Here is a 26,611-nt window from a genome sequence, read left to right as displayed (position 1 = left end):
AAGCCGGAGATGGTGCAAGGAGATACACGCTGAGCACGGCACAGACCAGCCGCGGCAACACCGAGCCAAGCCCTCGGCCAATCAGATCGGCTCTGGAAGGTGGATCTCGGGGTCGGCTCTGCCCGATTAGCCTGCCCCATTATGACACCACGCTCTGCCCAACATCCAGATCCCACGGGAAGCAAATCTAATCCGTGTGCTCCCTCGTTTCTCAAACTGCCGAGCCGTCCTCCCATCTGTACCCAAGCTATTCGCCCCACACACACACCCCCGAAAAAAAAAGAAAGAAAAGAAAGAAAAATGCCACCCTAAGGCCTGGCTGCCCCCTGCCCGGCTCGGTTCCTCTTTTCACCTCCTCCCGGTCCTGGAAAGGATGAAGTGTTTTTCTCTCCCATGCTCGAGCCGGGAAGGCGGAAGGTAGACGCCTCTCGCCGCGACTGGGGCAGGCGCCCCGGGGGCGGCGAAAAGTAAAGGCAGCGACCGCGGCGAGGGACCGTCGCCCACCCACCCTCCACAACACTTGGAAGCCCAGGAGCGCTCCAACTTACCCAAAATATGACATTGAAGCCAAAAATGAAGTATTTGATGCAACAACTGACTTCAGGACCCTTGTAGTGCTTCCCGGACATCCTCTGGGTTCATGAAGACACTTGCCCCGCCAGCCCGAGTTTGGAGCCCCGGAGCACCGCGGCTCGGAGCAGCCCGGCGAGCAGTGGGGCACGCGGGGCTCAGCCGCGCGGACCGAGCGGCTCCGGCACCTCCAGCCGCGGGCCTCCGAGGCCGCCGGGGCGCGGTGGCCGCAGCCTCCGGGAATGCTCGTCGAACCGGCGCGGAGCACAAAGCGGGAGCTCCGCGTCCGTGCGCCAGGCGGCGGGTCCGGCGCTCGGTCCCCGGGCTCCGGGCAAAGGCGGCCGCGCAGATGCCGGCGGAGACGCTGCCCGCCGCCCGCTCGCGCGCCTCCCACCGCTCGCTCCTCCCGCCGCTCGCTCCGCCCGCCCCGGCCCGCAGCTCCGCCCGGCGCCTGGGTCGGCGAGGCGCGCGCGCGCTCGACTCGTGCTCGGGAGCTCCCGAGAGGCGGCCGCACGACGCAGCCGCGCCACCTCTGTCGCGGTCCGCGTGTCCCTCTGTTTCTTCGCCTCCTTGCTCCCCGCCCCTTCTTCCCGATCCTCTAGCCGCCGGGAGAGACAAGGGAGCACCCCTCAGCGCGCTGATTTAGAGGAGCCAGGGTAGAAGGACCGACCCTGGTGGATGAGCTACGGATCCTTTTCTCGGCCACCAGCAGCTCTGGAGGGACCCTTAAAAAGAGAGTGGCTTCGGGGTATGAGGACTGGGTGAGCGCCCGCCTCCTAACACACACGCGCGCTCACACAGACACACAGAGACAGGGTCCTCTAGCTATCTAACCACACCGACCTCCTCCTCCTCCTGCTGCTGCTGCACTATGAGGAAGAGCGGACGCCTTGCCACCCAACAGCAGAGTAGAGTGTCGCGGGTGGGCTTTGTTGAGGTGTTCAAGATGGATCTAGGCCGTTAAAGAAGAGAGAATTGGGGAGTGGGCATCTCAAAGGATACTCTCAATCCCTCCAAGACCAACCCACTCTTCCCAACGGCCAAAGAAATGAACCTCATCCTGCAAATGGAGGTGAGAAAGGGGAACTGGCCCAGAGGAGTCCTGACCCAGGTTCTCATCCAGAGCACGAACTTCTTCCCACCGTTGATGGAATATTGTCTAAGGAATATAACTGCTTTCTAACTGAGGAAGCGATCCAGGAGTTACATACAGGACTGTCTTCCTCTGGGAAATGCCAATTGGGTTTGTAGATACAGAGCACTTCAACCTCTGGGAGAGAACAGAACTTAGAGGGAGGAAACTTTGAGAAGGCGGGGGGGGGGGGGGGGGGGGGAAGCACATGTACCTAGCAGTTATGTGTGTATATTCTTCGGGCACTTTGCACAAGTGCAGGGAAACGGGCACCAGGGTTTTGTAGGAAGAGAAGAAAGGGTAGCTTTCTAGGGGAATTTGCTTAAGTCTTCAGATATCCATGGTAGAAAAAGGTAAGAATTTCCAGAACCACCCAGGGAGACTGGGCCCAAAATTTGCGTGTTTAAGACGCTCCACAGGTGATAACTTCGGGGTGGTGGGGAACTTGAGGCCAGAATCTCCTACCTAGGATTTTGGTAATTAACTCCCTCTGCCTTTTGCTCAAAATCTGCAATCAGCAGTCAAGCTCCGGTAAGGCAAGTTTATTTTACATGCAGTAAACTCTCTCTAGATGGGCCGGGCTTTCAGGAGGATTGAAGCAATGTTAGAGTTGTGAGTCAGGGTACCCAAAAGGCAGGAGGGCCAGGAACACTATCCCTCCATATCATGTTGCTGGCAAGCAGTGGATGAAATCACCCTAGTTCCCTCCACCCAGCCCAAGCAGAGGTCCCCATCCAGCAACGGATTTCCTTACTAACAAGGAGAACGCTGACACGCTTTACCTAAGCCTACATATGCTGTTGTATATAAATAGGACTGCTGCCTCAGAATGCTGGAAAAGTCAGAGGAAAGGTCTCTCTTAAGCTACATGACACCTTTCAAAAAAAAAAAAAAAGAACTAGAATTAAATCCAATTGATGACTTACCCTTATCCTTAAGTGATACCCCCAAGTACCCTTGCTGTCACACAGGCATAGTTCCTCACTTCACCACCACCACCCCCCACCAACACGGCCCATTTGCTGCGATCGAGGAACTTTCTCTGACACATAATTCGCACTCAAAGTCCAGAGCTTGACTAGGGTCCACCTTTGGGGCTGCATATCCATAGCTTAGATGAACATCTAATGACATGTATCTCTCATTAGAGCACCATACCATGTATTTTCTCTGTCCTAGAAACCTCTGGGCTCTGCCTAGACATTCCTCATTCCCCTAACCCCACCCCCTACAAGCCACTGATGTTTTATGTTTCCATGGTTTTGCCTTTGGGGGATGTCGGATAACAGAAATGCCATAGCATGTCGTTTTTCCTCCTCCTTCACCACAAACCTAAAACATCTCTCAAAATAAAACCTTAAACATCAATAGACCATGGTGCTGTGTGTCTGTACTGCCAGCACATGGGAGGTGGGGGCGGGAGTGTCAGGGGTTCAAAGTCATCTTTGGCTACATAGTAAATTCTGGACCATGGTGGGATTCCTGAGAACCTATCTCAAAAAAAAAAAAAAAAATCACTCATTGGCAATTTGGAGAACAGCTAAAAAACAAAAGACAAACAACAAAAAACACTAGTTGAATAGTCCCATATCACTTCATATAGCCAACGTTACTTCTGTGAAGATCAATGCACTGAGCACATTTTTAAGCAATGTGGAAAGTAGAATCTTTGTTAAACCTCTTGACAGAAATATCCCTTGAGGCCGGGACAGTGGTGGCAAAAGCCTTTGATCCCAGAACTCAGAAGGCCAAGGCAGAGGGAAATCACTTGAGTTTGAGGCTAGCCATTGATACATAAAGAAACCCTGTTACAAAACAATAAACAAATAACAAAACACATAAAGAGACACATAAAGTTTAACTCTCTGCTAATCAAAGGTTACAGTAACTTAATGACAAAAGTGCGAGACCCAGGAGCACTGGCTTACACATCGCATTGCAATGGACTGCAAGGTCTGTGCACTTACAGTGTACGAGAGATATGGCCCATTTGGAAAGCATTTTGGCTCCATGTCTCAGGTCAAACTATCACGTTTTGACTCAGCAGCCCCGTGTCTGGGAATGTAGCCAAAGAAATACTCAAAGATATGGAAAAGGCTATATACTGCAAGTTATATGTGGTGGCATTATTTATTTTGAACACTTGACCACAAGTTGATGGATCAAGTAGTTGGGGCTGTACCCAACTCCTTACAGTTACCTAACTACAGCCATCCTCCCCACATCTGTGCCATTGCGCATGCCCCTGTCACTGGCTAGAGTCCTCTGCTTGCCTTTCGTCTATGACATACCCGACTTATCCTTCCACACCTTTGTGTAACATCTTGGAGACTTTCTCCTTTACTGGGACTTCGCAACAGCTTGTAATTACTTGTTTACCTGGCTGGTCTCCACTCCTTTAAGGGTGTGGTTTATCTCTTCTTATCTAAGAATCACCTGGGCTATGCAGGTGGCTGGTAAATATTTATTACAAGATTGAATGAATCATTTGTTCAAGTTCCATAGCCATTAAGGCCGCCGATTATGAAGAGCTTGCCAATGATTGGCAATTATAAAGTTTATATATATAAATCCCGTATACAGCATATGGAGTTACCTTTAAGAAATATTGTTAGAGGGCTGGAGAGATGGCTCAGCCGTTAAAGGCTAGGCTCACAACCAAAAATATAAGAAATATTGTTAGATGGTAAAATGTAAGGTGCATAGCAATGAATGCAGCGGGCTGCCATGTTGTAGAATGACAACGCCATCGGCAAAAGGGCTCGTGTACACATATTTCCTTGGTGAGTAAGAGGTCCATCGTAGTTCGCTTTCTATTGCTGTGATAAAACGCCATGACTAAAATACAACTGTGGGAGGGGAGGGATTCTTTGGCTTATAGTTTACATCCATCCCTGAGGGAAGCCAAGGTAGGAACCCGGAGACAGAAACTGAAACAGAGGCCACAGAGGAATATCCCTTACTGGCTTGCTCCCTTTGGTCTGCTTAGGACCACCTGCCCGTGGGTGGTGCCACCATAGTGATCTGGGCCCTCCCCCACCAGTCATTAACCAGGAAAAAACGATCCACAGACTTGCCTACAGGCCAGTATGATACAGCCAATCCTCTGCTGAAATTCCCTCTCCCCAAGTTGACAAAAACCAACCAGTACACTGTCTGTGGTCGGAAATAAAAGCAAGTGTAATAGTAGAAGTAAACCAGGAGACTCAAAAACACCAGCGAGAGTGAGACCTGCTTCATCTGTGCATACGCGTTTGTTTTCTGAATCTTGTCACATAAATGATAATCTGTTTTTCATATTCTCGTACCATGTATATGATATACTCCAACATATAAAATGCTGAGTCATTTGCTGAGAAAGAGTAGTCATTGGTTATGGGAGGTAGTTCAGCCTGATGGCCGTGCTGAACTATTCTACCTTCAGAGTGCTCGAGCTGAGGTCATGTTTGCCTCTGAGCAGGTCATCCACTCAGACTAAGGCCACCACTGCCTCTGAGCAAAATCTCTCACCAGAGTGAGTTAACCAAACAAGCCTAGCTGCAGGGTCTGAAGAAATCACAAAGAAGAAATCACAACACGGGTGCAGAGAATTCCACACCTTAATGAGCAGGCCCAGAGCATCCGGTCTGAAACCATAGCTAGTTACAAGAAGAAACAAACTTACAATTCAAAATATCCCCAGCAAAATAATGAGCTGTCTGCCTAGTCATCCAGATAGATGCTCCACTCCACAAGTCCAACTACTTACCCTCTGACTGCTATAAAACTAGGCACATAATCTCCCTTCCGAGCCCTATCCCATCTCTAGGAGCCTCCAGGCACAGTGATGGCCACCAAGACTGTGGAATCATAGGCTATTTTGGTTTCATGTTTCTGATGTCCAAGTTTATATATATATAGATAGATAGATAGATATAGATATAGATATATAGATATATAGATATTGCTTTTACAATTAGAAATCAAATTATAATAAAGACATACCTAAATAAGCAATTGTATTTCATATAGCTCCCTCACAATCCAATAAATTCTGGCTTATTTTGAAGCAAAAAGAGATCTGTGGGGATTTTGCTACAACCGTCTCATTTATAATTCTGAGGTTGAAAAAATGGCTGATAAGTTTAATTACTAAAGAGCTAATGGGCTTTTTAAATGGCAGTACAAACAGGTAAAGTGTGTTCTAACAGTTGCCTTGATGCACAGCGAGGTACGGCAATGGCACATCTGCCTGACACTGCATTTAGCAGCTTGCCCGCCTGCCTCCGTCTTGTTTCAGTTCTCCTGCCCTACCTTCTGGCTTCCCTCCACTCTGACTCCTTCCCCGAGGCCTCTGTGTTTTCCTAAGCTCTGAATTTCCCGTTGACAGGCATGGTCTCCTTTTTCCCAGAAACCCAGTGTTTGCCAGTATAGAGGCCTCCATGTCTTTTCTCTCTGCCATGAATGGTAAGGAGACTTTTGGGGGAATCTTCCTGTATTAAGAAACGACATCCCGTTGCCCTGGAACTCCACTATGCTGCATGCAACACCTGGTCCCTGGTAATAAAAACCACACTAAGGACAACACAGAGTAAAATGGAGGAGCCTTGGCCATCACACTACAGATCATGGCTGATCTACCCGGTCCTGAAGGACACTCTGCACACGTCACCATGTCTTAGTTATGACGCTTGGAGAAAAGGTGCCATTTCTACACATATGAAGAAAGCCCTTTGACTTGTCGGTTTTCCCTGTGAGGTCCTGTACAGGTTCTGTCAGCTTGACACAGACAGGGACCAGCTTCAGTTGAGGAACTGGCTCTGTCAGACTGGCCTAGGGAGTTGTTTGTGGCACACTTTCTGGGAAACCACCTAGTCAACTGTAGGTTGTTAACCCTGGGCAGGGGTTCTGGGTTCTGTAAGAAAGCAGGCTGAGTAAACCCATGGGGAGCAAGGCAGTGGGTACTCCTCTGTGGTCTCTGCTTTAGTTCCTGGCCCCAGGTTCTTGCCTTGAGCTCCTGCTCTGACTCCCTTAGGCAACCTACTCTGTATGACCTTGGAATCATAAAATGAAACAGCCCTTTAAATTCTGTCTTCTCCCTTAACTCGGTTTTTCGGTCAGTGCACTATCACAGCAACAGAGAAACCCAACTAGGTTGGGTTCTTATGCATCTTCTAGAATCTTCTGGATTTGTCTTCTAGAATATCCACCAAAGCCCTCCCAGATTTCTCTCACAGCACCATCTCCATACTTTCGTCTTTCTCACCAGTTTCTGTTTCTGTCCAACATACACAGGGAACCTCTCAGCTCACAGCCATTCCTTTCTCTTAGACTTCCACAACCCCAAGGACTGTATGTGGGCCGGGACCCTCATAACAACCAGCAGAATGAATAAAAACTAGGTCAAACCCATGCTCCTCTCTCTCACCTGGGATTCAAAAGCAAGGATATCCTTGACTGCAGTTCAGGTGGAAACAATATTTCCAGGCCTCTGTCCCAAGTAACCAGAGCCTCCTTGGAAGAAAGAAGGGAGCTAAACGAGGAGACATAAGGTATCTCCCACAGCGTGGGCAGCACCAAGACTCACTTGTTTTGCTCTCTGGAAGAGCGCTATCTCTAAGATTTTGCAACAGGGCTCCAGGCCTGAGATTTACAAACTCTTCCCATCTCACCCTGGCTTTAGATACTCTGAAGTAGCTCAGATTTGCAAAGCAAAGAATCCTGATCACAAAACTAGTTAGTCCCAACTAAAACACAATAAAATTAAATACCACTTTGGCTAAGTTCAATGGCTGTTGTACCTTCTTTTGCATTGCAAAGTAGGCAAAATCCCCAAGAATTATCCCACCATGATGGCCCGCTGGTTCCCCGTCCCATCCATACCCATGAAAAAGGATGGGTTTTCAGAGCCCCAAGAAGAAGACAAAAAGAGAGAAAAATGATTAAACAACCCTAGATAGGGCATGATTGTTGCACTTTAAAATCATTATAACTTGGGGCTGGTGAGCTGGTTCAACAGCTGAGGGTACTTGAAAAAAAAAAAAAAAAAAAAAGCCTGATTCAGTCCCCAGGACCCACATCATGTAAGGAAAGCACCTATAGTCATCCTCTGGTCTTTGGTCTGGAGCCATGACGTAGATGTATATGCCTACAAGGGCACATATGAAAATAAAATGAAAAAAATATTACAATTTGCTAATAAATTCAAAATATGACAGAGTAGCTATAGATCTAGATAGATTAGATACAGAGATTAGATAGAGATCGAAATATATAGGTAAATGCCGTCTTAGTCAACTCCAACTTGTGTCATGTTGACACACAAAACTAGCCAGTACAGATGCCATTCCATTTTCTTTTAGTAACTGTCCCTAAATTTCTTCTAGCTTTGGAAACAGCTGGAAGCCAACCCCACCCTTTCCATAAGAGAACTGGGACACATGTTGCCAGAAGCTCCCTTCCTGACACTTAGCAGGGCGAGGGAGCCACCAGGCATCACCGGGACCTCTTCCTTGGCACCTGTGGACAAGCCTGGGGCTGCCCTCTGCCTCCTTCAGCACCGTTCTGGTTTCCTGCCCGGCTGCAGCCTCCATAAGCTAGCGTTTCTTTCCAGTGGACTTTCTTTCTGACTGATTTAGTTAAAGGCCCTTTCTGCAGCTTAGTCCAAAACATTCTAATCAATACAGCATGATCTTTAAAAGCTTCGCCTTACAGAGAAAAATAGTATATCCTCCTTCTCTAACATTTAGAAGACACCTTTAAAGCACCCTTCATGGAAACTGTACAAAGAAAACTATTATGTATGTTTTGGCATATTTTTCCCATTAATAAATAATATGTCTGATCTTATTGTGCAGAGAAAAGTCTTGTTCATTAAATCTTCCATTTGTCAGTGCCCAAAACAGAGCAGAGAAACCCTTCATCAGACTGGGAGCCACTTGCAGTTTCTTTTTGAGACTACGGTGTTCCACCCAGAACCTGCCCACATCACCCAGTACACTCTGGAGTGAGCGGCTTCTGTCTCAGCCTGCTTCATTCGTTAGAGGCAAACTGCTGCACATGCCCTTTATCTCCAACCTCATTCCAACTTCCAAACGGCTTTGAAATGCCACTCCCACCACAAAGCGCTCCTTCCTACCCATCGCCAACGCTTCCCCAGGTTAAATAGAATCCAACTCTTTCTGTAGCCTGTTCCATTTAGCTCTGGGCATGCTGACTGTATCCAGTAATTTTCTGTTAACATTGATTTTTTTTTTCTTCTTTACCTCTAAAATCTTTGTTTCTGGGACTCAAGATCAGACTCAGTGATTAAAAGCACTTGCTGCTCTTGCAGAGGATACGAGTTCAGTTCCTAGCCCCTACATGATAGCTAACAGGACTGTGTAACTACGGTCCCAGGTTTAATGCTCTCATCTGGCCTCTCTGGGCAGATACATGTGGTGCACTTCCAAGCAAACAAAATCTCGGTTGTCTTTTTGAAAACAAAGCTCTCCTTCCGCATCACATCACTTTCCAAGACACAGGGCTGGGTATCAGCAGATACATCAGATCAGGTATTTGTCCAGCTTTTATTATTCATAATTAATTGACTCAACAGCAAATATTTACTGAGCATATACTTATGCCCAGCCTGGTCTAGTGATGCATGGTGGAGTATTCCTAGGTGGAGACAGGGGGACTGTGAATTAGATCCCAGCCTGAGCCGTGTAGTCAGATCTTGCCCCATCTACCACCACCATCCCCACACATGTAAACAAATAAACCAACTTGTGTCCGTGGTTTCCAATTAAGTCAGTAACTAGAAGAAATAAAAGTAAAAACATGGCTCAGAATAAATTAAGGGAAGCATGCAAAGATGCATGTGGTTAATGTTCATGATGGAGTTGTTTTAAAAATAAAAATAAAGACCCCTAATTCTGTTTTTCTTCCTTCTCCTCCACTCCCCCTTTGACTCTCCTCGAAGCGTCTGCTGAATACAGCTACCAAGAACAGGAATGCATTACACAAGACTGTCTTACATCCGAGCTGTTGATTTGAATGAGGTCGAGACTGAAAGAGTGGATTTTAATTTCTATATTTACCCACTAGGCTGTAGCTGCTGTGGGAAAACCATCAGTGCCCAGAAGTCCCAGAAACCCCAGCCCAGTGCTTACCTCAAAGAATTGAGGATAAGAAACAAACCAACACGTGACTTCAGTGTTGATCGCCGGCCGTTGGTCAAAGGGTAGAAACCAACTGGATATCAACAGGTAAATAAAATGTTACATATTATAACATAGCAAAATTACATGTCATATAATCATATGTGTGCAGGCATAATGTTATTGTGTACCACGTAAAGTTTATCCTTGTGTTGTTCAAATACTGATTTCTCTGTGCTCATATCTTGTTGTGATCCAGACATGGCATTGTAATGCTGATGTCAAGAATTTCCTGTCTCAAGTTTGTGTAAACAATGTTCATCATTTATTCTCTGCCTTGTCAATAAAAGCTGGAAAAGCCAATAACTAGGCAATAGTAAACATGAAGCGGGATTTCCGCCAGCCAGGGGAAGAGGGAAAGAAAGAGAAAGGAAGGAGTCACCAGGAGGAAGTGGTCCGGAAGACAACAAGGCAGACACCGGAAGCCCAAAGGGCTAGACGGATACAAAACTCCAAGTATCTCAGGGATTTTGGCTGGCCGGTAACCAGATTAGATTAGAGAATTAGAATAGGATTATAAGGCCTAGTTATTGTACTTTAAGTTGAAAATAAATCTTGGTCTCTCTGTGTCATTATCAGACTAAGATAAAGAAAAGATAAAGACTGGCTAAGATAAAAACAGCTACTGTATTAATTTAGGGCATACATTTATATTAAAATTACCATTCCATGTATGATAGTTAGTTTTAATGTCAATTTGCCACCAAGTTGCTACACCTGACAACTTGCCACAAAGTTGCTGTGAAGAGGGACCATCAACTGACAAATTGGCCTATGGACATATCTGTGGAACATTTTTTTCCCATAGGTCTGGACTATGAAGAGTAGTGTCTGGACAAAAGTGTGGAAGAAAGCCAGTAGGTAGCATGTATGGTCTTTGATTCTGGTTCAGTTCCTCCCTTGGCTTCCATTGTTAATGAGTTGCGCCCTGTAGGCTAAAATAAACCCTTTCTGCCCCAATTTACTTTTAAATCACAGTGTTTAGCATAGCAATAAAAAGGAAACTACACCAGCAACTGCATTCAATATATTAAGTATACAAGGATTTCCACCTTATCAAGGATTGAGATTCTGACAGCTTTTTAAAAAATAATGTATGTGAGTGTATGTGTGTTTGTGAGTGTGTATGTGAGTGTGTGAGTGTATGTGTGTTTGTGAGTGTGTATGTGGGTGTGTGTATGCGAGTGTGTGTGTGACTATGTGTGTGAGTGTGTGTGAGTGTGTGTGTCTGCATGTGTTGGTTCTCTCCTACTTTGTTGAGGCTCTTCTGACGTCTCTCCTATTCTGCATTCTCTAGGCTAGCTGGCAGGCAAGCTTCTAGGCCATTCTCCTTTGCCTCCCATCTTGCCTGAGGAGTCCTGACTGAGAAAGCAGATGTCAGACACCTCATCTTGTTTTTTTGTGGGTTCCAGGAACTGAACTCAGATCATCAGTCTTGCATGGGCAAGCATTTTACCCACTGAGTCATCCCATGGAAGTGAAATTCTGATAGCGGTTAGAACATGAACAAACTTTGAAGGTATTAAGACCCTGCTGAACTAATCCCAGCACAAAATAATAAATGTTGTGTGATTTGTTGTAAGAGGTACTTGGAACAGTTAAATTCTTAGATGTAGAAGTAGAACTGAGGTGTTACCAGAGACGGAGGAAAAAGAAAGGAGCCATTAATGTTTAACAAGCACAGAGTTTCTGTTTGGGACTATGAATAGTTCTAGAAACAGTTAGAGGTGGTGGTTGCAAGGCGCTGTGAATGTGTCTGTGACCATGGAACTGTACGTCTAACGTGGTTAAGACCATAACTATGATGTTGTGCATAGTTTGCCATAGAAGTAAAACCCATGTTAACAAGTGACAAACCGAGGTACAGTTCAAGACAGAGAAATAAGATGCTGGGTTCAAATGTGATAAAATCGGATGTCTGTGATGTATGTTCTACAGTTGACTTATGTGTGTCCTTGCTTTGGGAACTCTAATTGAAAATTATTTAAGAGTTCGTTACATGAAAATGATGTTTTACCCCAGGGTTTACCCCAGTATTCTTTTATACAGAGTGCTGCCCCCAACAAAACTTAATCGGTCGCTAATTGGTCCTTAGAAACCCAGCCCCACCCCCTGGAAGGCAGTTGAGAAAAGCATTCTCTGGAAGGCCAATCTAAGAGGCCCAGAACAGGAACCCCGGAAACTGGGCAGGGCCATACAGGCAGCCAGGCCGTTTGCCCGCTCTGCTCTGTAGAGATACTGAGTCCCCCATCAGTGAGCTGGAATGTGCTGGTGGGAGCACAGCTGCCATGCTATTCAGCATGTTTTCCAGGAGGCTGCCAGGACCTGGTGTAGCCTCCTGAGAACCCTACAATTCCTCGTGCACAGCATTAGTTACCAAATAAGGAAATTGCAGAATGAATTAAAGCTTCAATAGAAATGGCAGTAGAGGGTCATTAAATGGCCACAAGTGTACTCCAAAATTCTATCTACTTAAGAATTTCAGTGATACAAACAATTTTATACTTATTCACTTGTTTGGCTTTTAGAGGCAGGGTCTCATGTGTTAAGTATCGGAGGGTGATCTTGAACTCATGACTTCCTACCTCCCGCCTCTACCTTCCAAGAACAGAGATTACAGGGCCGCAGCACCCCACCCAGCTGACATAATTTTAGAGGAGTACACCTCAGAGAATAAACTAGAAATTTTAAGTTGGCCCTCCCCTTAACTACAGAAGGGACACATTTTCTTCTGCCTTTGTAAGTCAGTCCCGGACCCAGATAAACCACATACACTCGGTAATCGCAGCTGACAGCTCACGGTCGACGAGGTAAAAGATAGCTGTGGTACTTCTCCTTTTTTTTGCAAGTGTGGAAAAGCATATTAAGCCAGCTGCTGATTAAGAATGCACATGTTTTGACTTGCACATGAGTCAAATTAACATACATAAATCCAACACCTTCACCCCGCTCGCCTGATAGTGATCGTTGGTGCTCAGTATGTTTCTTCCAAACCCATCAGTTCCAGAGCAGCGCGCTTAACTTACCAGGCATAAAGCACAAAGCAATTTATAATCAAAACTAACTTTTGTTTTATTTCAATTCAATTATCATTTATCTTCCATAAAAACATTTAAAAGGCATGAGACTGTTTTTTTTTTTTTTTTTAAATCTTGTTCTGTGTTCACATTCATTCTATAAATACTTAATATCACCCAGGGAGACTGAAGTTTGGGGAAGAGACTAAGAATTATCGTCCCTCAGTATGATGAATTAGTACTATAGCACGTACTGTCTGCTTAACCGAGTACCTTCTTGTCTTATAAAAGCCCAGGAATGATCAGGCTTCCAAACTACTGCTTCTGTAATGTTACCTTCTACCCGCATCTCAGCTCTCAGTGTCCCGTCACCACCTCCTTCTCTCTAATGGTGTCTGGGCAGGGAAGTGTCTCTGGGAACTGGGGACCCATGCTGTAGAATGTCATACGGATAGAACAGGCCACCACTGGAGAGGAGGAACAGGTTCAAAGTGCATACCTGAGACAGAACAGAACCTGGTCAGAGCCAAGTCAGTTACAAAGGAGTCCAACTCTTGTTGTAAAAAGACAGCTTGTCCCTTCTCTTAACTCTTTCCTCCCTCAGAACTCAGCAGGCCCCAGACTGTGGCCCATGTGGACCAGTCTCTCCACGCATCCTGCTATCCATACACCTCTGACACTTTAAACCTGGCACTATATAAATACCTAGGACTGTGGTTCCCAGGTCTTCTTAAACTGCCTACATGGAGCCTCAGAAAGCAACAGAACTCTTTATAAAGTAGCGTTTTCTAACTTGGTATGATGGCGAGAGTCTTATAGAAGATTGAAATAAACAGATTTGCAGGCCCTTTCTCTAGGTGCTTATGTTTATGCAGCTGTTTGGGATCCAAGAATAAATTTAAAGAAATAAGCGTCAATATGCCACTTTTCACTAGAGAACCCTGGGAAATTCTAAGCTTACGTAATCTTTAAGTGCCCCCTGAGTGTCCTCATGGAGAGAGTAGCCCTTCATGTACCCAATCCTAGTAGAATGCTGAGAATGCTGAGCTAAGGAAGGCTTTGTTGACAGGAAAGAGAAAGCTTTTCCCACAGGACATTCTATGTAGATTCAGGGCCTGTGGTCACTGTCAGGGTTGTACACCTTTGGTCACAAGCACCAGGTAGTATGTAGAACCTGGGTGAGCTGCTTCTCAGCACACGGGACTAACCCGGTGAGCAGGCCTAGTGCCTGAGATCCATGAAGGTGGAGGGGGATGGGGAGTGACCAAATGTGGGGGCCAGAGGTGGGATGATAGGGCCAAGCTGGAGTCCAGAAACCAATGTGTTTCAATCCCCAGCTGCCTCGGCTCTGATATAAATCAGACAGAGATGATGGGAGAGGCAGGGAGAAAGCGTAAACAGCTGGGCCAATTCAATCCTGTGTTAAATATGAATTTTCAGATATTCCAGACTGAATGTGTTAGCTGAATTATTCATTTTCTTGACTTCCAATTTTATTTTTAGTACTACCGTGTGAGCAAATTCAAGTTTGCTGAGAGGGGCACCTGCCTGATGAGTTGCCACACCAAGTGTGTCCCCGTGTGTTCCCTCATCTCTATGAGGGCGGGATTGGGAGCAGCTCCTACTCTGGCAGGTTTGCTGTTGGGTTCCTATAAATTAAAGATGGATGGCTGTCTTAGTTAGGGCTCCCATTGCTGGGATGAAGCGCCGCCACCAAGGCAAGTCGTGGAGGAAATGGTTTACTTAGCTCCTTCACACCACTGTTCACTCATCATCAAAAGTCGTCAGGACAAGAACTCAGGAACCTGGAGCAGGAGCTGATGCCGAGGCCACGGAGGAGTGCTGCTTACTGAATTACTCCCCATGGCCTGCTCAGCCTGCTTCATGATAGAGACTACATATAAATATGTAGATAAATTATTTATAATATATTTATTATATACTATAGAGGAAAATATATATTATAGAGATGACAGAGAGAGAAAGAGAGAGAGAAAGACAGAGAGAGAGAGAGAGAGAGAGAGAGAGAGAGAGAGAGAGAGACACTACTGGGCTGGGGTAACCCCACCCACAATGGGCCGGGCCTTCCCATATCAATCACTATTTAAGAAAATGCCCTACCAAGTTCCCTACAGCCTGATCTCATGGAGGCATTGTCTCAGTTAAGGCTCCTTCCTCTTCAATGACTCTAGTTCCTGTCATTTAGACATATGATTAGGCAATTTCTCTTATGCCAGACATTCCCAAAAAGGTAAATTGTAGCCAGAAGATGCCTTTGGTATCATTAACAAGTGTGCATGCAGTGCCTAAAGTTTATAGGAGGTAAATGACCTTACTGTGGTCTCCTTTCATTGAATTGAAATTCTCAATTTCAATGGTAATAGGTCTCAGTACTTTTTCTTAAAGTGCTCTCTCTCTCTCTCTCTCTCTCTCTCTCTCTCTCTCTCTCTCTCCTCTCTCTCTCTCTGGTCATTTTGCCGATAAAATTTCAATCACTAAAACTTTCCCTTTAAAACCAACAAGGCTTTTTATCTCCCCGCAAGGGCCAGATAACGATTGCACAGGCCACTTGGAATTACCAAAGAGACTGAAAGTGGAGCAGCGTAGATAAATGAGATCACTGTAGAGAAGCTGCAGAATCCAGGGCAGTCCAGCCCTACAGCTCTTTCCTCTCCTGACCTTGGGGCGAAACTGTGGTGGGTAATTCGATTCCCTGTGCTTCTTTCTGTGGAGATGGACAGTGAATGACCAAGATGGACCCAGAGAGGAAGAGGGCGCGATGTATGAAGAAGGAGAAACTAACTGCCTGAGGCCTGAGGGGACGGATCCTAACCACCTAGCCCATCTTTATCAGTCAGTTCCCACTGGGAAACAAACCAAACAAAATAAAGCGTCCCTCTCTAAGGTAAAGGATAAAGCTGGACTGAACGTGTGCGGAGAGATTTCGAAGGACCTTTCAAAGTATCTTTGCGAAGCCGGTGGAAAACTGAGTGGGTTCTGGGCTATGGGTCTTTAGAACGATTCTGCTTTTGTCTGCTCATAGACTAGGGTTTTGTCCTCTGAAATACACCTGATGCTAAGGAAAGTTGGAGAACCCCAGGACTTAAGCCCTTTTCGTTTCCAGTTATAACACCTCTGATTTTCAGCAAGGAGTGGCAAAAGGAGAAGATTGCCATCTAAAGCAAACAAAAGACCTGTCAGAGCATCAATAGAAGCGTCCAGTGAAGAGATGTTTGGAATGTAAAAGTTATAGACACAGATGGGGCTCCAGCATAGGCATGGAGCCCACTCACTGTGGCCTCTCTCTCTTAAAGTGGTCCCAGCTCTTGCTGCCCAGCGGGACCAGCAGTGCAGCGGAACCACCAGCGCTGTGGGACCAGCAGTACAGGGGGACCACCAGCGCTGTGGGACCAGCAGTACAGGGGGACCACCAGCGCTGTGGGACCAGCAGGACAGGGGGACCACCAGCGCTGTGGGACCAGCAGGACAGGGGGACCACCAGCGCTGTGGAACCACCAGTGCAGCTCTTTTGTTAAGAAGCAGCTTAATTTAGTTTTAAAAATTATTACATAAAGACTGAGGATTGTGTATTATATGAATGGCATTCTTAATTGCATTTTTATTTACATTTTTAAATGTTATCCCATTTCCCGGTTTCCCCTCCAGAAACCCGCTATCCCACTCCACCCCCGCTTCTATGAGGGTGCTCCCTCACCCACCCACTCCCTCCCACTTCCCTGCCCTGACATTCCCCTACACTGAGGCATCAAGCCTTGACAGGACCAAGGGCCTCTCCTCCCATTGATATCCAACAAGGCCATCCTCTGCTACATACGCGATGGATGGAGCCTTGGGTCCATCCCTATGTTCTCTTGGGATGGTGGTTTAGTCCCTGGGAGCTGGGTGAGGAGGGGTTCTGGTTGGTTGATATTGCGTATGGCCAGCATTTTTGATGACTATTTCTCTCAAATCTCCAGTTGTATAAGAAGCTACCTTTTCCCAGAAGCACATTTAGTTGCCTTGGACCACTTGCTGCTAAGTAGGAAAGAGAACTTGGACTCACTATGGAACACTGTGTTTTTGCAGAACAGCATGTGACCTCCTTCCCACCCTGTCCCAGGGCCTCCACCCTAATTAGGTCTCAATTGATGTGATTTAAAAAAAAAATGACCAAAGCATCTTAAAAGGTTTGCTTTGTTTACACATCTGGGTTATGCTCCATCAGTAAGGGAAGCCAAGGCAGAAATTTAAGCAGAGCAGAAACCTAAGGCAGGAACTGAAGCAGAGAACATGGAGGAGTGCTGCTTATCGGCTTGTTCTCCATGGCTTGCTCAGCTTGCTTTCTTTTACAACCCAGGACCACAAGCCCAAAGGTGGCACTGCCCACAGTAGGCTAGGTCTTCCCTCATCAATCAGGAATCAAGAAAACGCTTCCTAGTGTTGTCTTCAGGCCGGTTGTATAGAGACATTTTCTCATTGGAAGCTCTCTCTTCCCAGATGACCCTGGCTTGTGTGATGTGGGTACTAAACTAACCAGCACAGCTTCTGTAAGTTAGTCCCCTTAAAGTCACTCGCTCTGCCTCATCCCCTGCAATTGCCACAGCACGACTCTCACTTCTGTCACTGGTTTATGTATCCGGTTTCTTCATTTCGCTGTGTTTCCACCCAATTCCCAGTCTCAGAGAGACTGTTTCCTTCTCTCAGGGATTACAGGCACAAATGCTGTTGTAGGGAACACAGACCGGCATAGCCAGGTGGAAAGACCTCCAAGGAAGTAACATTTGAATAAATACCTAAATAAAATATAGCTCAGAGTCAATAGCCTTGTCTAGAAGAACAGCGTTCTCACCAAGGGAAACAGCAGAATACAAAGATGCTGGCATGGGGCTAGGCGTACTGCCACCCAGAACAAAGACTATATCGCTATTAGTACAGAGTAAGAGAACGAGGGGCCGGATGGAGATGAAGGTGGGGGAGTGTGTGTCAGATAGTGTAGAGGCCATGAAAGGACTTGCAATTTCCTCTTCAGTCTGGTAAGTGAATATGGCCAGCTCAGGTTGTGTTCTGTTTGTTTTTTTAAAAAATGTAATTTTTTTTTGTAAAAAGTTTTATTTGTAAAAGGATCTATCTGAAGGCAGTTGCATAGGCTCACACTTACACCCTCAGTACATGGAAGTAGAGACAGAATGGTCAGTAGCTCAAGGTCATCTTGGCTGTACACCAAAGCTAGCCTGGGCTACATGAAAACCTGATTCTAAAAGGGGGTTGTGGTTGCGGAGATGATTCTCTGCTGCTGGAGCAAATTTGAATACATGAGTTTATACTTTCAGAACCTACATAAAAAGCAGGGCATAGCCCCATATGACCCCGTGTGACCCCATGTGACCCCATGTGACCCCATGGCTAGGTGGGAAGCAGTACACTCCAGCTTCAGGTTCAGTGAGAGTTTGTCTCAAAGGAAGAGAATGACAGAGTGGGCTGCCTGATGATCTCTTCTCATCTACGATGCATGACTGGGTTCATGTGCATGTGTGTGCACTAGCACACACACACACAACACACAACAGGCACATATACTACACACACACACACAACATACAACACACAAAACACACAGCACACACAGCACACACCACACACACACCACACAACACACACATACCACACACACACAGAGACATAGACACACACTATAAAAAAACACACATACATACCACACACACATCACACAACACACACAACACACACCACACACACACATACCACACACCACACATACCACACACACCACACCACACACACACCACACACACAACACACACACAACACACACCACACACACACATACCACACACACACACCACACACACACCACACACACACACATACCACACACACATACCACACACACCACACACACCACACACACCACACACACATACACACACACCACACCACACACACAACACACACACAACACACACACAACACACACCACACACACACATACCACACACACACCACACACACACCACACACACACACATACCACACACACATACCACACACACCACACACACCACACACACCACACACACATACACACACACCACACACACCACACACACACACCACACACCACACACACATACCACACACCACACACCACACACACACACCACACACACCACACACACATACCACACACACCACACACACATACACACACACCACACACATCACACACATCACACACCACACACACCACACAACACACACATACACCACACACACCACACACACACACCACACGCACACACACCACACACACACACCACACACACATACACACACACCACACACACACACACACACCACACACACCACACACACATACACACACACCACACACATCACACAACACACACAACACAACACACACATACACCACACACACCACACACACCGCACACACACACACACCACACACCACACACACACAGACACACACACCACACACACAAACACACACACACACCACACACACAAACACACACACACCACACACACACATACACACACACCACACACATCACACACATCACACAAAGACACACACAGACACACACACCACACACACACACATACCACACACACACAGACACACACACCACACACACACACATACCACACACACACATACACACACACTACACACACCACACACACACAACACACAACACACACACACAACACACACAACACCCACCACACACACCACACACACCACACACACATACACACACACCACACACATCACACAACACACACACCACACAACACACACATACACCACACACACCACACACACACACACACCACACACACACACACACCACACACACACACACACCACACACCACACACACACAGACACACACACCACACACACACAACATACAACACACAAAACACACAGCACACAGCACACACACCACACACACATACACACACACCACACACACACAGACACACACACACCACACACACACACCACACACACACACCACACACACACCACACACACACACACCACACACACACACAGACACCACACACACACACCACACACACACACACCACACACACACATACCACACACACACAGACACACACACCACACACACACACACCACACACACACACCACACACACACACACACACACACACACACACACCTCACACACGTCTGACCTCAATCGTGACGATGGACATTTCAGAGATGCTAAGAAAGAAGTGAAGGCAGAGGGCTGCATTTGATAATTAAGGTCAGAGAAAATGTGACCATAGTAACCTGAGGAGGAGGTGAGGCAAAAATCAGATTCCATGTGTATTTGACTTGCCAAATCTGAGCCTGGCAACACGTACCTGTAACACCAATACTCAGGAGGCTAAGACAGGAGGATCTGAGTTCAAGGCCAGCCTCTGGTCTTCACGGTGAATTCCTGTTTCAAACACAACAAAAGCAAACAACATGAAAGTCTTACTGGTGGGCTGCATAGGAGGATTGAGGAAGACATAGGAGTCAAATCTGTCTCCTAGGTCTTTGCTCTGAAGTAACAGTTTGTTAACCCAGCGAGGAAGACCTGGGAAGGATCTGGAACAGGGATTGGGCACTGCTGAGTGGAATCTGATTAGGCTTTAAGTGGAGATGGTAAGCAGGCCGCTGCTCTAGTCTCACTCTCATACAAAGCATCTTTGATTGTCAGCAGAGACAAGAGTAGAGTCAGAGCCTGGACGAGGTCATCTGTCGAGAGACGCATGTGGAACCTTCAGGATCACCAGCATCAAGTCCAAGGTAAAAGATCCAGCAAAGGAGACGGAGAGGAAGCCTGAAACAGGAGACAGCCCGGGAGAGTCTGACATCCCGGAAGACAAGGAAGTGGTTTAATAGAAATCCCATTAAAGTATCCATGGTGTATCTTTATTAACTGACAAAATGATTCTAAGCCACGCCAGAGAAGTGGAGCGTACTCCTGGGATAATGGACCATTCTACCACATCCTTTCCTTTTTAGCATTTGATATGGATATGGTGCTTTTATGATCTTGAGAGAGGAAAACAGAAACGTTGCTCTAAAAAAGAAAAACTCTGTTCATTCTGTCTTCTACAGCATAAGACCTCCACCTTTTATCCTGGTGCATTTCTCTCTGTCACCTTGCTGGCACTCGTGAATAAAATTAATAACATGCAGCATGTTCTTGGACTAAATTTTGTCTAATAAATTTGGGGTTTCAGATTCATGGAGCAAATCCATCTTTATTTTTGTTTTTGAAACAGGATATGCTGTGCAATCTAGAAAATGATCTATGGTAGCCATATTTTTGGATTTGAAAGGATAAACGTATTAAATGTACAGCAAGTCGAAGCGAAAGAATGAATAACAACAACTAGGCAGGCAGCAAAACATTATCAAGTTGGACACTCGGAATATCCAGCACTTTTCATGGTTCTAGAAGATGCTATGCAGAATGCTGGAAAAGAAAAGACATTAGTGGTCTTACTCAGCACTGGAGCCTGTGTGCTCCAATATCAACCTGCCAGGCAAGATGTGCTCAGAGGAGCAGCAGAGGCATGCCTTTTATGGGGTAACTAACTGGATTTGAGGCCTGTCCCACAAGAGAAAATTTCATATTGTAACCCTTGACAAATATCACGGCTGAGGAAGTTATAAGTCCTAGGGCTGAACATGTTATCATTATTATTTTGTTAACTGATCATGCTGTCAAAGTTTTTCTAAATATTTATGTTTGCACCCATAGACCTGAGTTCAACCTTGATCAGGGAAGTTTCTTTTTGCAATGGGCAGGAGTCAAAGCAGAGACTCATAACTGGTCAAAGTGCCAAGAATAATAGAGTGCTCAACCCTAAACAGGACACCTGTACCACCCCACCCCACCAAAACTCAGGAAGACCACAGAAAAGTAGGTAGAGGAACGCAAGCATCAGAGTAGGTGGCTATTGAGTCCACAAACTCATAGCGGCTGCAGTTGCCTGCACAACACCTACATAAGATCAAGCCAGCAAAAAAATCCATCATAGCTGGGATAGATGATCTCAAGCTCCACCCCTAACCAAGGACCTATGGGCAGTAGAGAGTTGCTAATGAAGGGAGAACCATTGCTTTTGAAGGATATGGACACCGGTCAGAATCCCACGCTCCAGTGAATGATCTCACATGCATACACACATGGGCAGCTGTAACTGGAATTAGTAGATTATCAGAAGAAAGAAAGAAAGAAAGAAAGAAAGAAAGAAAGAAAGAAAGAAAGAAAGAAAGAGAGGGGGAGGGAGGGAGGGGGAGAGGAAGAGGGGAAGGGAGGGAGGGAGGGAGGGAGAAAGAGGAAGGAAGGAACAAGGAAAAGAAAAAGACAGCAAGTTGGGGGTGGGTGTGTTGAGAGGGGCCCATGGGGAAACTGAATGGGGAGATGTGGTTGGATATAATCATGTTTCATTCTTTACCTCTGCGAAATCCTCAAGAATAAAGAAAAAGAGTTAACCCCAAAGAAATCAACTAGGGATGTCCCCTGAAAGCAGCAGATGAGGTTCCCAGTAGAGCCCCATCCCCTCAGGTGAAGCTTCCACACAAAAGAACAAATAGCGATAAAGGGTGGCATCATCAAACTGGCAATCAGCGGAAAACAACTGAGGGAGTGCCCTTCAGGCAGCCTGATGGAGAGCCCCATCAATCAGCAGGAGCCAAGCAGGGTGTGTTCTTCCTCAATAGCAAACAGGTGGCAGTGACAACATCAAACCCGGTGTTCCCAGCAGTCAGCAGAAACTGGCTGGAGAAGCTGAGGTTGACAGCTGGAGCTGAGCGGTTTTCCCACGGCTGAATTCCTGGCTTTCCTCTCCCATTGCAGGCCCTTTTGTATCATAAAATAAACAATCGTGAAGTTGGTTGGAAATGGTTCACCTTCTGGCTGTTCTCAAGGACACAAAGTTTTCACTTTTGGGCTGTGTGTTGCTGCCCTCTTCCCTCCCTGTCACAGAATCAAGAGAAACAGCTCATTCCCAGATAAGAGGCCTTGAAGGACATTTTGAGACCAATCTGTCTGAGTCTGAAATAGAAGAGTGGACAGCCATCGTCTCAGAGCTAGCTCCTCAGCGGTTTCAACCAACACATAGCAGTTGACCAACCCGGTGTACATTACACAGGGTCTGTTCTCGGATGGCTTTGAAATCGTGACCCTCCTACCTCACCCTCCATAGGGACGGTCCATCACACCAGACTGAGCGCAAAAAATTACAAGGTAAGTAATTAAATGAGACGCTGTTTCCAATAAAATATTAAAGTTGATGCACTTTCTATACCAACTGCTCATACAAATAGATATGACCGTCACTAATTCCCCAACTAATAACTGGTCAATGGAATATTTGTGGTAACTTCAGTGACAATAAGAGAAACATCAGCGTGTCTACTCATGTTTATAAGCATGTTGAGTTTTTATGGTAATCAAAGAAAGTTACACAAAAATGTGTGCTTAGCCAGGGTTAATGACACACACCTTAAATCCAGCACCTGGAGGGCAGAGGCAAGTGGAACTCTGAGTTTTAGAGCAATTTGGTAACACAGTGACTTCTGGGCCATCCAAGGCTGCACAGTGAGAACTTGTCTAAACATATATGCACACACATACACACATACACACATACACACATATACACAATACACACACATACACACACCACACAAAAATTCCCAAATCCCAAATGAAAATTTTGAGATTGTATTTCATTAACACTATTAGTAAAGACCACCTTTTGAGAGGCTCAGTAAAGAGGATTCCTCTTGTACTGATGATATGAATTCATAGAAGCAAGTGGATTTGTACTAAAACTCTTTCCCACATAAACATATATGTTCAACTGGTGGCCCAGAGAGTATCTGCAAGAAGGACAAACCTTTCCCCAGAGTAAACAGCATGTAACATTAAATCAGCATGGCATTATTTATCAGTGTCTCTAAGGGAAAATAATGTAACATTTAGCATAAACAATAGACGTGTAATGGTTAAATTTTAAAAGTATTTTTGTTGTTGTCACAGCCAGAAATAATTGTTAATATGTTTCAAAAGTGGTTGGTTGTGGGCTCATATTTCTACCGAGTGGAATGTCTCTGGAACCATGGCCTTGGACAGTATATTACTTTGTCAAACAAAAGAGATTTAGCTTTCTAATCATACGATGCAGGCAGGACCTGGAGACCAGAGGCCCCGGGGACATAGAGAACTCAGATTAAATGGACAGAGAACTACAGGGCTGTAGGACTAGAAAGCAGAGCGTCTCCTAATAACAAATAAACCGGAGTAAACAGGTTGTGGAGCTTATTGAAGGGAACAAAGGCTCTGTTGTAATAAAAAAATAACGATTATTATTTTTAGACGAATTCAAAGCACAGACTTCTGCAGGAAATCAGGGCATTTTGAAAAATGGAATTTCTGCAAATGGAATAAGATTCTGGATGAAAAAGGTCAGCGAAACTCAGATGAGGGATAATCAGGGAACTGTGGTCCAGACTATCAGGCAGGACCTTCTTCCATGAGGCCATTTCTTCATAATGTTTACTCATTCATCCATCGGTTCAGCCAGAATATGCCAGATGCTAAGCAAGCAGTGAGGGAAACCTTAGCAAAAATAAATCAGCAAAGGGAAGTGTGCCTTCAGAGAGTGTATCTTAGTGACAAACTTCACACCAAAGTAGTAATAATATGCATTATTGTTTAAACTCAAATGGACAAAGTACAAAAAGATAAGTTTTGAGACCCTTTAAAGTGAGCGCCAGAGGAATCTCAGAGATGGAATCCCTTGTTTTTCCAGATGAATCGACATTTTTTTTTTTTTTTTTATTTTTTATTTTTTTGTTCTTTTTTTCGGAGCTGGGGACCGAACCCAGGGCCTTGCGCTTCCTAGGCAAGCGCTCTACCACTGAGCTAAATCCCCAACCCCTAATCGACATTTTAAATGAAATTTAAAGGTAAAAAATTACAGAGCTAAGATGATCACTGTTGCCAGTTTCTTGGTTCAGAAGGAACAGGGACCTGAATCATTTGTGGCTCAGGGAATATATAACAGATATTTCTTCTATATAGCTAATTTAATTATGTAAATATAGCTTTGTCCCATTGTGTGAGTTTCATCATGAATAGAATTAACACTACTATTTTCATAAAGATACATTTGTTAGTTTTATAAAGACCTAAGTTGTGCTGTATACTCGGGCTAGAAGAAACTTCCCATGTACTTAGTCCAGACCGTAGTGTTTGATAAAGCTCACCCCTGTCTGGGTATTCTAATCATTGCTACAACGTCAGCATAGGTATACGCATCTTCACACCATACAATCTGTTTTTAGTACCTGCAAATTTCTGGGTTCACAGCTGGAGAGAGGAAGCCAGATAAGGTCCCTAATTTGATGGCATTTTTTTTTTCTTTTTTCTTTTTTTCGGAGCTGGGGACCGAACCCAGGGCCTTGTGCTTGCTAGGAAAGCGCTCTACCACTGAGCTAAATCCCCAACCCCTGATGGCATTTTTAAACACAGTATGAAGTCAATTGTTTCAGATGTTCTAGACAACAATCTCCATAACAATATGTAAGAATTACTTCAAATATGTACTTCTTAGTTTTTTAAATTGAGCAGGTGTGCTTGTGTGTGCATGTGTGCTCAGGTGTGCACACATGTGTGTGTGAGTGAGTGTATGTGTGTGTATGTGTGTGTGTGTGTGTGTGTGTGTGTGTGTGTGTGTGTGCATGCCCATAGAAGCCAAAGGTGTCCGATGCCCTGGAATTGGAGTTACAAGCAGTTGTGAGCCTTGAAATGTAGTTTCTGGGATCCAAACTTAGATCCTGTGCAAAAGCAATGTGTGCTCTTAACCACTGATTCAACCGTCCAGCCACAGAAATGATCATTTTTCCACGTTGTACGCTAATCAACATTTGGTATTATCTTTGCTTGCTTTTATAATGAAGAGAAAAATCTAATAGGCCGTCGGGCAATTCTGGGTTGGACTGTGCCTCCACAAGAAGACATACTGAGGACTTAATCTTACTACTGTAGAATGAGAGCGTATCTGGAAATAAGGTTTATGTGGATGTAGATAAGACAAGGGACCATTAGAGTGGGTGCTGCCCACCGTGACAGATACACTTTGAAAAGCAGAAAACTAGTTAAACATAGACGTTTGTATCTCAGGAAGGTGAAGCAGGAGAATGGAAGATTTAAAGCCATCCTGAGCCACAAAGTGAAGCCCTGGCTCAAGGCTGAAAAACAAAACGAAATCAAAACATGGGAAATGCGGAGCTCAGTGGTCAAGCTTGTTTGGCACGCACAGCACAACTCAGATTTGATACCCAACACTGCCGGGGGAGGGGGCAGGAGTGGGGAGGACTAATGAATTCTGGGCCCAGAGCCACACACAGGGAGAATGTCCTGTGCTGATGAAGGCACAGGGCAGAGGTGCAGCTAGAGAGGTCAGACAACACCGACTCCATCAACCACCAGAGGCTGAGAGACCACAGCAGATTCTCCCACAGCCAGCCCTGTGGATGCCCTTTAACTGACACTCTGGCCTCTGGCACTGTGAGAAAATTAATTCCTATTGGTTAAAGCCACACAGTTGGTGGTGCTTTGTTATGTCAGCCTTAACA

The 26,611-nt window shown here is 45.5% G+C and overlaps 2 protein-coding genes across 5 annotated transcripts in view; one reads left to right on the top strand and one right to left on the bottom strand.

Annotated features, from left to right (window-relative positions):
• Tspan5 (tetraspanin 5) overlaps window positions 1-969 on the bottom strand; it is a 163,599-nt gene extending 162,630 nt beyond the window's left edge. The window contains exon 1 of one of the 2 annotated variants that reach the window (XM_087627899.1): window positions 549-969. In XM_087627899.1, the coding sequence (XP_087484025.1) occupies window positions 549-629 (81 nt within the window). In that variant the 5' untranslated portion in view covers window positions 630-969. 2 annotated transcript variants of the gene reach the window in all.
• LOC134485690 (CRACD-like protein) lies at window positions 641-22,185 on the top strand. 3 transcript variants are annotated; one of them, XM_087642828.1, is made up of 3 exons: window positions 641-1,642; window positions 9,770-9,930; window positions 20,670-22,185. In XM_087642828.1, exon 1 carries the CDS (start codon window positions 641-643, stop codon window positions 1,214-1,216), a length of 576 nt encoding a protein of 191 aa, XP_087498954.1. In that variant the 3' UTR covers window positions 1,217-1,642; window positions 9,770-9,930; window positions 20,670-22,185. The 3 variants fall into 3 exon arrangements, with proteins under 3 accessions (XP_087498954.1, XP_087498962.1, XP_087498958.1); XM_087642836.1 differs by having other exon boundaries at window positions 20,673-21,201; XM_087642832.1 differs by lacking the exon at window positions 20,670-22,185 and adding an exon at window positions 15,443-16,493.
• The last annotated feature ends 4,426 nt before the right edge of the window (window positions 22,186-26,611 follow it).

This window comes from Rattus norvegicus, chromosome 2 (assembly GCF_021556685.1).
Source record: "Rattus norvegicus strain SHRSP/BbbUtx chromosome 2, alternate assembly SHRSP_T2T, whole genome shotgun sequence".
Classification (NCBI taxonomy): Eukaryota; Metazoa; Chordata; class Mammalia; order Rodentia; family Muridae; genus Rattus; species Rattus norvegicus.
Note: the sequence above shows the minus strand (reverse complement) of the source record. Positions and strands in the feature narration are given on the sequence as shown.

Coding starts and splice junctions, on each gene's coding strand:
- LOC134485690 (XM_087642828.1), top strand. CDS start 641: ATGAAGACACTTGCCCCGCCAGCCCGAGTTTGGAGCCCCGGAGCACCG.